This window comes from Sitodiplosis mosellana, unplaced genomic scaffold (genome assembly GCF_009176505.1).
Source record: "Sitodiplosis mosellana isolate CC-2019 unplaced genomic scaffold, AAFC_SMos_1.0 Smas_scaffold_6197, whole genome shotgun sequence".
NCBI lineage: Eukaryota > Metazoa > Arthropoda > Insecta > Diptera > Cecidomyiidae > Sitodiplosis > Sitodiplosis mosellana.
In genome coordinates this window covers 1582090-1594460 of record NW_022601438.1, presented here as the reverse complement: position 1 = coordinate 1594460, position 12371 = coordinate 1582090, and the positions used below count along the sequence as shown (strand labels likewise).

The 12371-nt window shown below is 36.8% G+C and overlaps 2 protein-coding genes across 13 annotated transcripts in view; both read left to right on the top strand.

The window, feature by feature from the left end:
* The first annotated feature begins 750 nt into the window (after positions 1-750).
* Positions 751-7610, top strand: LOC129577591 (serine/threonine-protein kinase PITSLRE). Of its 8 annotated transcripts, none has more exons than XM_055464943.1 (8): positions 865-2041; positions 2604-3029; positions 4434-4703; positions 4780-4911; positions 5023-5442; positions 5500-5814; positions 5953-6844; positions 6938-7610. In XM_055464943.1, exons 2-8 carry the CDS (start codon positions 2998-3000, stop codon positions 7379-7381), a joined length of 2505 nt encoding a protein of 834 aa, XP_055320918.1. In that variant the 5' UTR covers positions 865-2041; positions 2604-2997; the 3' UTR covers positions 7382-7610. The 8 variants fall into 8 exon arrangements, with proteins under 8 accessions (XP_055320917.1, XP_055320915.1, XP_055320918.1 ...); XM_055464941.1 differs by having other exon boundaries at positions 4431-4703; XM_055464946.1 differs by having other exon boundaries at positions 866-2041; positions 2604-3051.
* A 1468-nt stretch (positions 7611-9078) lies between these two features.
* Positions 9079-12371, top strand: part of LOC129577590 (protein Fe65 homolog) — a 45013-nt gene continuing 41720 nt past the window's right edge. For 2 of the 5 annotated variants that reach the window (XM_055464937.1, XM_055464936.1), the window contains exon 1: positions 9079-10488. The gene's annotated coding sequence lies outside the window, so the exon portion shown is untranslated. The remainder of the gene's footprint in view (positions 10489-12371) is intronic. The other 3 variants (XM_055464932.1, XM_055464934.1, XM_055464931.1) reach the window with 3 other exon arrangements.

Here is a 12371-nt window from a genome sequence, read left to right as displayed (position 1 = left end):
GAGTGGCTTGTACACCATTTTCACGCTCCAGGTCAGTAATTCGAGTGCCTTGATTGGCAATTGAGCGAATAGCTGCACGATTATCTCTCTGCAGATCTCCTATTTGGGCTGTTTGTTGTTGGTTTGTCCGCCGAAAATCAGCGTTTTGAATTTATAATGCACGAATTCTCATTTGATTTTGATTGACACCTCCTTGAATTTGCACTTGATTATGTGCCAAATCGTATATAATTTGATTGGCCAAATTATTGGCTCGCATTGTTCGCGTTAGCCGGATCACACGACCATTAATAATACGATTGCGGTGTGGACGATTCATTATTTTTATATTTATACGTAAAAAAACAAAAGCAAATAACTTCGATTGCAGCGAAATGAATTAACAACCACTCGGTACGGTGTTTTATATAGCTGTGAAATTATTGGCGTCGTATGTTCTTATATTGTATATATTTATACGACAAATCAATATGAAGTTGGTTATTTTTGCTGTATGAAGGCAGCACCTAATAATGACGTAATGAATTAACGTTTCGGAAGTTTCAGTTAAGCTTTTGAATTAAATCATATTCATTATTATTGTACAAAATCAATCGCTACTAAACGTTTATTAATTGAAACCAAAATCGAAGTAACCAAGTAAATGGAATTTTATTCTGGAATATTCAATGTGTTCGAGTTAAAACGAATGAAAAATTGGTTTTTTACACTGCATTTTGGGATGGCGCCCCCTGCCGCCAATTTTAAGGCAAGCGACGTTGGCCTTAGACAAATGAAACGCTGTTGGTACAACTTACACACACACATCGTCGCCGTATATGTATTCGTTAAACGTTTTCGATCAACAGTCAATGTGCTGTATATCGTTCTCGCTTCAGCTGCTTCGTGTGCATATTTCATTGTTTTTTTTCGTTCTTCTCTCGATTTCGGTTGTTGGTGTGCGTTCCTTTTTCCATGAAATAGCAAACGTGAAATTGAAAGAAAACTTTCATCACTTTTGGCTGTGTGATTTGGTGTTGCTGTCACTATTTTGCTGGTTCATATGGCGTTTATGTGACACAAAAATATCAAGAGTGTGTTTTATTTGGTGGTCGCGTATACATTTTTTTTCATTGCAAAATACACGCTTCGTTGTCTTTCGTTCTAAAGTCCGTGGAAGCATCACAAATATTAATTCAAAATCTCTGAAGACCGAGAGCGAGAGAGAAAGAGGAATTCGCATGGAAAACTAATTGAGCGCAATTTGTACGATACACATAGCATAAAGCCGTAGTGAACGCTGAACCAATCCAAACATACACACACAAAACAGCAAAGGAAGAGACACAGTTTATAATTTCTTCTTTTGTGGTTATATAAAATATACGCCAAATCAATAAGAATCAATAAATTTCGATATTAGAACGGTGCTGTGAGTCACTCACACCATCGCACACACATACAACACAACGCACTCATGCAAACAAATCGACGTTTTTCCCTTCTTGTCATTGATTTAAAAAAATCATCATTCGTTTAAGTGTTTCGCGTGATTTTTTTTCTACAATTCTGTGTCTTTAATTCCGTTTACTAGTTTTTTTCTCCATTTTTTACGCTGAACTTCAACTCTAAATCAGAAGTTTGATTTCTTTCCGGGTATTTTTTTTTCGTCGTCGCTGGTGTTAATTCCAACATTTAATTTGATTGAAATACGAACAAAAAATAAATGCATTTGTTGTTACGTTTGGTAAACGTTTAAAGTAGAAGGGAAAATTATACGCGCCACTCATTCGCATCACAAAGTTTGATCGATTTTTGATTCAATCAAACGACGACGACAACAACAACTGCAACAGCAACAGCAAATGTACAAAAATTGCTCGGCTCAACAATAAACATTCATTCCATCGAAACACTGAGACACAGAGAAAGATCATAAAATCACCTGGCTTCCGCGCAACCAAGAATTGATGGTCAATAAAAACACTGGGGGAGCTGCTAGCGCGAATTAACACATCTTAATCACCCCGATGGCAAATTCAGCCATGGCCGCATATGATAGGTAGGTTCAATTTTTTTAGTGCATTTCAATGTTAAGTAAAATTCCGGAATTTTTGTTCAAATTTGCGCGTTGCTATTTACATCAGCAACAGTCCATTAAGGCAGAGCTTGCCTAATAAAACGCAAGAAAAAAAGCCTATTACAATCAAGAAACAAAAATACAAATACTCAATTTATGGAAAGTTTGTGTCTCATTTCGAAATCGTGAAGACATCATCAGTGCAACTGAAATAATCGGTTTGATTTTATTGTAGAATGTCGAACAAACAAATCCGCTCTTATCACCAATTGAACAAACAACTGAAACGAATGATTTCTTTTTTTGACATTTTACAATCAAAACGAATACTTCAGTAAGCCTTGTCTTCAGTTTTTTTTTTTTCGCTAAATTGAATCCTCATTTTTATCTCCTTTTTTTGCTATATTCTAAAGATTTTTTTTCGTATATGAGAAAAAAAAAAGAAAAAAAATATCCCGAAAAAAAACAATCGAATTTCTTTACCTTCTAAGATCTTTTTGTCGAACAAATTTATTCATTTTCATTTTTTGATATGATTGCATAGGCAATACTGATTGCATATGAACTCACATGAAACATCACTCAATGTTGGGTCTTGTTAACCCAAAGGATTACACGCTCTAACTCAAAATCTGTCAAATGCAAACCAATGCTATAAAAATATGTTAAAAAAACACAAAATATAAAAAAACAATCAAACCAAATAATATTCAGACCAAAACAAAGACCGTGAACAAAACGAACGCAATGAAAATGCAACGACAAAACCAAAAATTGCATTTTAATCGAAAACGTCCCATCGTCGTCGTGATCGTCGATCGGCCAATCTGGAATAGCAGCATGCATGTGAGCGAAACATCCGATTTTCGAATTGAACGGACGAACTCAATCATCAATGGGAACACTTACCCTCTTCCGCCAAATGCCAACCAAGTAAAATGAACGGCGCGCGACACTGTCAACGTGTAAGGTGTGATTGCTCGATGAAAACAGTAAGATTAATCTGGCCCGGCCAAAAAGCGAATTTAACTTCTTTTTTTTCTCTCTTGGAAATAAAACACAAGAAATTAATGACATAAAAATGAAAAAAAAAAAAACAAAGCTACTTGATGTTTTTACCGTGTTAAATTTCAATTCATCATTATGGCGTTATGGTGATTTTAATCTATTATTTGTAACATGTGTTCAATCGTTAAAAGACTAATTAAACAAATAATTAACGAACAATTTTAAACAGATACCAAAAAAATAACCGAAATCCAAATAAAATTAGTGGAAACCGTGCAGCATTCAATATTAAATCGAATGAATGATAGATATAAAAACAAGTGCAAATTCAGCCGAAGCAGGACTGGACGTATATCAGCCGAAAGGGTTACAGTGAAAGTTGAATTATTAATAAGTTTTCGGAAAAATCTATATTTTTTATTATCAAAATTTCCGTCTATACCCAACCATGCGGACGCTGTGTTTGTGCTTTTTTTCGTGAAAGTTTATTGTTTGAAAAAAAAAAAACAACATCAACATTCATTTTTGTGTAATTATGTCGTGAATTATTCAAAAAGGCATTTCGAATCGCTCATGAATTGGTGACCACTTTGAAGAACAATTTGAATGTAGATAAAATTGATGTCCAAGTCACATTTTAGTTTTGCTTGCATGCATTTTATGGATTAAAATCCAGTTTATTCGGTGTACTAAAAAAATAAACAACAATATTAGACGTAAACAAAATAACTACCGAGTTTATTTGGAGTAGCGATTGAAAACAAAACAAAGAGTCTGAAGAGGCAAATATCGCGCTAATCGGTGATCATCCATCGGCCGCACACGTTCCGGTATCGAGCTACAATGCACCGATTCATTGGAAGAAGAGAAACCTGGTTGGGCACTCTTGCTTGTTGCATATGCTAAACGATGCAACAACAACGAAGCGCAAACCACAGAGGTTTTTCTATTCACTTATATCTATATTTAGAAAAAAAAACCCATTCAAATTCATTAAAATATATTTAAAAAAATAAATTTATTCGTTAAATAATTTTGTTGTAAATTTTTGAATCCAATGCCACTAATCGATTGATGTGTATATTTTTTAGCATTTGGTCGAAGCGCGTAAGAGAGAGAAATGAAATGAATAAATGTGTAACGAATCCTTCATAGGCACCAACATAGTCATTTTAGATGCATCTTAGGATATATTCTGAATATAGCAAAAAAAGCCAATCAACCACACACACACACCCAAACAAATTTGTAGCTTTCGTTGCCATAACCAACGTTTTTCTTTTCCGTTCTCTTTTTTTTCTCCTTGTTCTTCTTTGCATGTTGGTTGCTTGCATACACATTTTCCGTTACATTTTAACAAAAGTAGCAACGATGAAGATACAGATTCATTGGAAATAAAACCGCCACAAATGATAAGCCGATACGATAAGCACAAGAATTCGTCTAGGGATTCATCGTCACGGGATAAAAAGCATTCACGCGGCGAACATCGGCATAAGGATCGTGCGCGTGACCAAACCGATCGCCATGCAAGACAACACCACAGCAATCAATCCAGTGGACGGCATCATGGCAATCTTGATTCATCGTACGATAAATATCATTTATCGTCACGGGACTCGTCGCATCAAAAGCGGTTAGTTTTTATTTTGGTTGAGTTTGAAACAAAAATGGGATGAGCAATATTTTCTTTTGTTTATTTTTAATTTCAGTCGAAAGCGATATAGCCCGGAGAAAACCGATGGCGAACGAGAGCTGGAAGACCTTCGGAGTCGATTGTTGAGCAAACGCAGTAAGCAAGATATCGAACGCAAAATTGAGGAACATCAAATGTACCAGCGAAAGTAAGAATCTTTTCTCTTTTTCAACTTTCAAAACTAAAAACCGATTTTTCCTTTCATTTTGCAAAAAAAAATTTAACTAAATAACAATCTTTGTAATGATTCTCTGTTTAGTGGTGAGGAAGAAAATACACGGAGCAGATCAAGAGATGAGCAACACCAAAACAAATCCCATTCTAGAAAAAGTGTCATCGAAGTGATTGACAGTCCAGAAGATTACGCTGACCTCGACCCTAATGAAAAGTACAAATCGGTTAAACATAAGTCAGACAAACCGCCACCACCGCCAGAGGATCCAGAAACAATCAAACGGCGAGCTAAATTCCTTGATGCCGATCGTGAAATGACCAAGCGAAAGGAGATGGCACGTGAAGAGTTGGAGGCCAGACGAGAGCTACGCCGTGAAAAGGGAAACGTTAGCGAATCACCACATTCACACAAACGAAGCTCACATCATAAATCACATCGGCGACATCGTTCACCTGATGACCATTCGGTCATTCAGGTATTAGAAAGTGAAGATGATGATAAAAGGTATAATATTAAGAAAATGTTAGCTGGACCCATTCTTTATGATTTTCATGCTTACAGTTCGCAATCCGAACAAGATGATGATGATGATGATGACACAGAGTCGGAGTCTGGTACTAATACGAAATCAAATTACTCAAGAAGCGAAGATCAGTCAGACGGTGAAGTGCCAACCAGTCCACTGTCGGTCGGTGATTTATCCAAATCGGAGCACAGAAGGCGACGTAGTCGTAGTCATGCGAAAAGCCATTCTAAAAGTCGGTCGAAAAGCCGTTCTACTTCACATAGCCCATCGAGAAGTAGATCAAGAAGTCGCTCAAGAAGCCGCTCAACGCGCTCAAATTCACGATCAACTTCACACGATTCACGATCCGAGTAAGCATTTTGAACATATAGTTCTTTGTTTGTAACATGACGTATTTTGATTGGATTTTGGCTTCAAATGTCTCGTTTTGTGATTTTTTTAAAATGGAATTTTCGTAATCTAATCAATATTTTCTGGTTTTCTTTCAGTCGAAGGCGTAACAGTTCTCAAGACAGTGATCGAGACGATGACAAACATTTACCGCACTCAAAGAAGCGAGGTCGAAGAGATTCAAATGCGTCCGAATCACAAGACGTGGAGATGAAATCTGAAGCGGCGTTCGAGTCAAAGCCATCCGAATCTAAAGAGACTGCCCCTGAAAAAGTGGAAGAGGAGCAGTTACCGGATTACTATCCTGGTTTACAAGGTTGTCGTTCAGTCGAAGAGTTTAAATGTCTGAATCGCATCGCCGAAGGCACGTATGGCATCGTATTTCGTGCTCAAGACAAACGTACCACTGAAATTGTAGCTCTCAAACGCTTAAAAATGGAAAAGGAAAAAGATGGATTTCCAATCACATCGTTGCGTGAAATTAATACGCTGCTAAAAGGTCAGCACCCCAACATTGTGACGGTGCGGGAAATTGTGGTTGGCAGCAATATGGATAAAATATTCATCGTCATGGATTATGTGGAGCATGACTTTAAAACGCTCATGGAAACGATGCAGCATCGAAAACAGTCCTTTTTACCGGCCGAAGTGAAGTGCTTAACACAGCAGCTACTCGCAGCTGTTGCACATTTGCATGACAATTGGATACTGCATCGAGATTTAAAGACATCGAATTTATTGCTATCGCATAAGGGCGTACTGAAAGTGGGCGATTTTGGGTTGGCTCGTGAGTACGGATCGCCACTGAAGCCATACACACCAGTTGTGGTGACGCTGTGGTATCGGGCACCCGAGCTGCTGCTGTGCTGTAAGGAATATTCAACACCGATTGATATGTGGTCGGTCGGTTGTATATTTGCTGAATTTCTGTCGATGGCTCCACTCTTTCCGGGTCAATCAGAAACGGACCAACTTAATAAAATTTTTAAGGTAAGACGATTAAAACATTATCACTCGCTCACTATCTTCTTCACGATGACTAATTTTTGGCTTTCTTTTCTCTCTCTTTCGCTCATTTTCCAGTTCTTGGGCACACCCAATGAAAAAGTGTGGCCTGGTTATAATCAACTGCCTGCCGTACAGAAGATTAAATTCGCCGAATATCCCGTATCAAATGTACGCGAGAAATTTGGTCGACGCACGAGTGACCTTGGCATTCAATTGCTACAAGGCCTACTCACTTATGATCCAAAACAACGACTTACCGCTGAACAAGCATTGCGTAACAGCTACTTCAAGGAGATACCGTTACCGATCGATCCGGCAATGCTGCCAACGTGGCCGGCAAAGAGTGAATTAGGCGCCCGAAAAGCACTAGCAGCATCGCCAAAACCACCGTCTGGTGGTGGCCAATTCAAGAAACTCACATCCGATGTCGATGAAAATCGTGGATTTATTTTAGGAGCTGCATTAGATGCAAAGGCACGACATGTGGCAATGGGACCTGGATTCAATTTGAAATTCTAAATATGGCTAGTGTGAGACTTTGACATACATTCACGTACACACATTGAAACACACAAAATCTCACGTTTTAAATACAACTCAGAAAGAATGAAATAGAAAAAGTAACTAAAGTTGGAAAACAAACAACAATCTTCACGGTATATTGTATAAAATAAAAATAAAAATAAAAACAAAAACAAAAACAAAGAAGAGAATAAAACAATATCCAAAAACTTTTGTAAATTTGAAATTAGTGTTTTACCATTAGAAATATAAGTTGTTGATATGCAAAACAAAAATAAAAACAAATAAAAGATAAATCTAGTGCTATAATGATGAGAAAATGAAGTGAAAAAAAACCAGCCAGGCTACACTAAAATCAGAAACTCGATAAAATACAATTAAATTAGCAGCCATTTCCAAATGTATATTTTTTTTTCCTTGCTTAGTTCAGTTGCCCAGATCTTAATCACATTAATTTATTTTGCAGACATTTTTCCCCACCATCCTCCTCAATTCTTTTTTCATATGAAACGTTTGAAACATGCAAAGCGTACAAACTATCCAAAACCGGCAAACGATTGCTTCTTTTATACAATAAACAAAGCGAAAATGATGAAAAACCAAACCTAAAACGAAATTTCATTTGCAAATATTTCTACACCGGAACACTCATAAAATAATTTAAAAAAACACATAAAATCTATATTTGTATAAAAATCATGAGAAAAAATGGCAGTCAAAACATATTTGAAACATTTATTGAATGTTGAGTGGAAATAAAATGAGAAAAAAAATAGAACATCTAAATGCAAAACTGCTGGAAAAGTGAAAAAAAAGATTCAATATTTGCAAGAACAAGAAGCAAATAGATTTAAAATGATTTTGAATAAAGCAAATCAAATTTTATTTCAATAAAAAAGAAGTCATTGTGTTTTATTCAATTGGGAATATGTTGAATTTTTGCATTTCCTTCTCAATTTTCGTATAATTCTTTTATATTCGTTTTGGTCTATTTATTTGTTAAAATCCTATTTAAATGGAAAGTATTGGTTTATTTGAACCCCCTGTAGAGGGTAGAAACGTTCGACCAACGCCATCTCTGGATTATTTCGGGAATGAAGAAAAATTTGTATAAGGAAAACGTCTAATTGAATAAATTTGGTAATATTTTTTTCGTTCCCTCATTCTTGAGTTAATATATGTTCTATTGTCACCATATGCACAGAAATTTCATGATTTAACGTGGCGTATGTATGGTGTATCTTTAATACCATATATTTACGTACGTACGGTGTCTATTCACGTCTATGCTTTTGAGCGCTATGCGTATCTATGTGTATGTGAATGGTTGTGTTGCGCGAGCGTACTCGAATCCATTGTATATGTGTATGAGGGGGCCGCATATAGCATGCATATTGAACAGTAGTAGAAAGTAGTATGACTAACGGGACATGTTACAGTGCGCATCCGTTTGTGTTTATTGTCATTCTCTTTTATGCACATGTTGGGAGTCAATGTATGCTTCCTTGTTGGAAAAAGATGGAAAAACACACCGAAGTGAGTGAATGAGTTGAACAGGCACCCACACATTGGTACGATTTTGCCAAATCACTGACATTGTGTACATACCATATGCATATAACACACATCAGTATATTGTATATTTATATACGCGAATGGATAGTAGTTAAATATTCGCATACGCAACGACAACAACACAGTACGAGTGTGATACTTCGATGATGACGTCTATGTGTGGTGGTTAGTTTGTTCTCGTTAATTTTTTTTCTTCTGTTCGTGGATATTATGCTAGTTATGTTCTGTTGTTGATCCGATCGGAAAGTGGAAAAGAGCTCACACAACACTAGACACACATAAGCTGAAACAGTTTAATTGTGGAAAATCGACAGTGAGAAACAGTTTGGATGCGAACACATTGAATCGAAACTCATTTTGAACATAATCAACAAAATATTCAAAAAAGATTCTTGACAAGTGTTTAGTTTTGATTTGTGCAAAAACTGTTGACTAAAAGTCGTCAAATACGGAACTAAAAAAGAAAAGAAACGAAAACTGTATGCACGCATTGAAGCCTATTTTGAACGAGAGAGTATCGTGTTGTGGAAAGAAAGAAGGTCTCGCTTCTACTCTCTCAAGTACTCTACTGCTCAGTCAGAGCAGTGTGTGTGCGCGCGCGATACCAAGCGAAACATAAAAATAGAGGAAGAATATAAAGAAAATAAAAAGGACAAAGCATATTTCGGCACCATATCAAGTACATTGTAAAAGTAGGACTATTCAATATAGCTCTATAGTTAATTTAAGCTTTTAAAGGCCATTTGTCAGTGTTCGATGAATCCACGAGGCTGCCGGAGTGTTAATAATCGAATTTGGTCGAAATATACGGTGTGAAATCATTGGCCAGTTGCCTTGTGAGTGTGTGTATCGTTGTTATTTTTTTTTCTGTGTACCAAATTCAAAGAGACAGACAGACACAGTGAGAGCAATACTCGAGAGACAAACAGAAAGGGAGAAACACTTTGAACATACACTCTCGGTCGGTACTGGTCGAAGTATAGAAGACGTTTTTATTGTTTCCGCGTGTAAGTGTTTGTATGTGATAATATAAGCCATTTTTCACATATCGCAAAACTGTAACTGTAACGCCGATTGGCCATTAATTTGCCACGCTAAACAAGACAAGCTATTCCGATTTATATTCGCCCACCGCAACGCATTGTGATTCTTTTTTTTGTCGCTGTTGTTTTGTTCAATAATTTTAACAAAGAAAACTTCGATTGGCTTTCGTGTTTTGTGTTGCTTTGATTATTTAGTTTTTTTTTGTTTTTTTTCCTTTGTATTTCTGGCGGAAAGCGTCAGGCGATAAACTACTTATGCGAGTAATTCTTTGACGGTGTCAGCTTCGTTCTTTAGCAGCAGAGAGCTTAGAAATCTTGCTTCGTTTTGTTTCTGGCGTATATTTGGATTTTCTTCCTTTTTTGGTTTTTTTTTTCTTTCAATTCTTGTGTGAGTGTGGTTGCTATTCGCTATTGTTATTGCAGACGTGTTACTCGCTCATCAATATAAAAATCAGCATAAAAAACCATAGCTGGGTCATGGATCACGTAAGTATATGCACTTTTGTTGCTTCCTTTCCTTTCTACACTCACACTGTATGTTCCGTGTGCGAGCTCGCTAGCTCCCGCCTTACATTCGACATACTGGAGACATACTCAATCGAATTGGAGCGATTTCATAACCCAATCAATGGCAATGCACTTCATGCAAGATTGGATCGATTCCAGCAACCCAACAAGAGACACTTATCCAAAAAACGGAACAAAACACACAAAAAAAAATGAAAACGAAGAGTCTTCTCAGTTAACACACATAAATCCATGCTGATAAGTTTGCAGAGTCAGTTGCGTTGCATTTTTCATTGACCATTGTATTCCTCGGTTCTCTCGCTTAATATTTGACATGTTCCCAATGTGTAGATTTCTGTTGTTATGGAATCATGACATATACACACCATTGCATTTTTGCTCCCTTTCTATCATAGACATGAATCAATGCATACGTCACTCGTTCGATTCCCAACTTTTTGAATTTGTAATTGTGTGCGACAATGGAAATCATGTGAATGATATGTGAAAATCAACCATTATTCCCCATTATCCAGTATCCCTATACACTCGCCCAATCGCTCACTCAAAATCGTTCAGCATGCTGCCAAATATTAGAAGAGATAATCTCATTGCATTATGGAACATCGGCGAAAAGCGACCCCAAATTCCAAATGCTATTCTATTATTCAATTTTGCATTAAACATTGTATGTAAAAGGCCATATGAATTACTTTCATTGTAACACATTCTCCTGTGGAAGTTGGTTGTTTTGCTGAAACGAGCAAAAGTTTCGTTCTTTTGTTTCGAATATCCTGATTCATGTATACCTTTGCGTTTATCCCCACGTTTTCGTCGTTTTCTTGTTCGCCTGTTCGTCGTGTATTGAATGTCGGGCCGAGTGATTGATTGAGACAAAATAAAGCACAGTAAATATATACACACACACAATGTAATAGGAATCGAAACAGAAAATTATTTCCGATCAAATACAGAAACGCACAGACACATGAAAAGTATTAAAGTAAATATTTCGGTCGTTTCAATGAACTAATGTGTTGGTTGGTGCATGAAATGTCTGTCAGTTTGACGTACAGTTTCTTTGCGTTTTTTCACTTTGTGAACACCGTCGACGACGACGACGTTTTCGATTGATTTCAAGGAAAAAACACAAAATGAGGAAGGGAGAGAAAGAGAGCCGTGAACATCAATCATAGACATATTTTCGCACTAGCTCGCACATTTCGTCGCATTCGTATTAAGTACCCCATTGTGATCAATTCCATCGATGACATTAGATATTACAAAATATTACAATCAAATATTTCTGTGCCTTTTTTCTTTTTCTGGGAACCAGAATCAAGAGAGAGAAAGCGAGAGAGAGGGAGAGAGAGAGAGAGAGGGAAATAGTCGCCACACTCTGTGAATGAGAGTAACGATTCCACATACACCATACGGTAAACAAAAGAAGAGCGAAGATAATAAAATAATCGATATCAAACGTATGTGCTTGCGTTTGCTATGGAATGTCTCCATATGATACATCATCATTACAGTGGAAAAGTTTTTTTTCGTTCGTTCCCAATTCTCTCACATTGCTTTCCACTCACTCTCTCTTTCAACCGTTATCCCTCTCTCTCTCTCTCTCTCTCTCTCTCTCTCTCTCTCTCTCTTCCTCTCTCTGGGCTCTCTGGGAGAGCTCAGTCGAAACTAATTCTGCATTTTGTTGTGTATGGTTGTTTTTGTTGGCGTTTTTTCTTCGTCACTCTTATTTCTTATTGCTTTTTGTGTGTGTCGCGTAGGCTCTAAATACTTTTTTCCATCCACTGATATGATATTTGCCCGAGAAAGTCAACAGAATTTTTGATTTTCTGTGTGTTTAT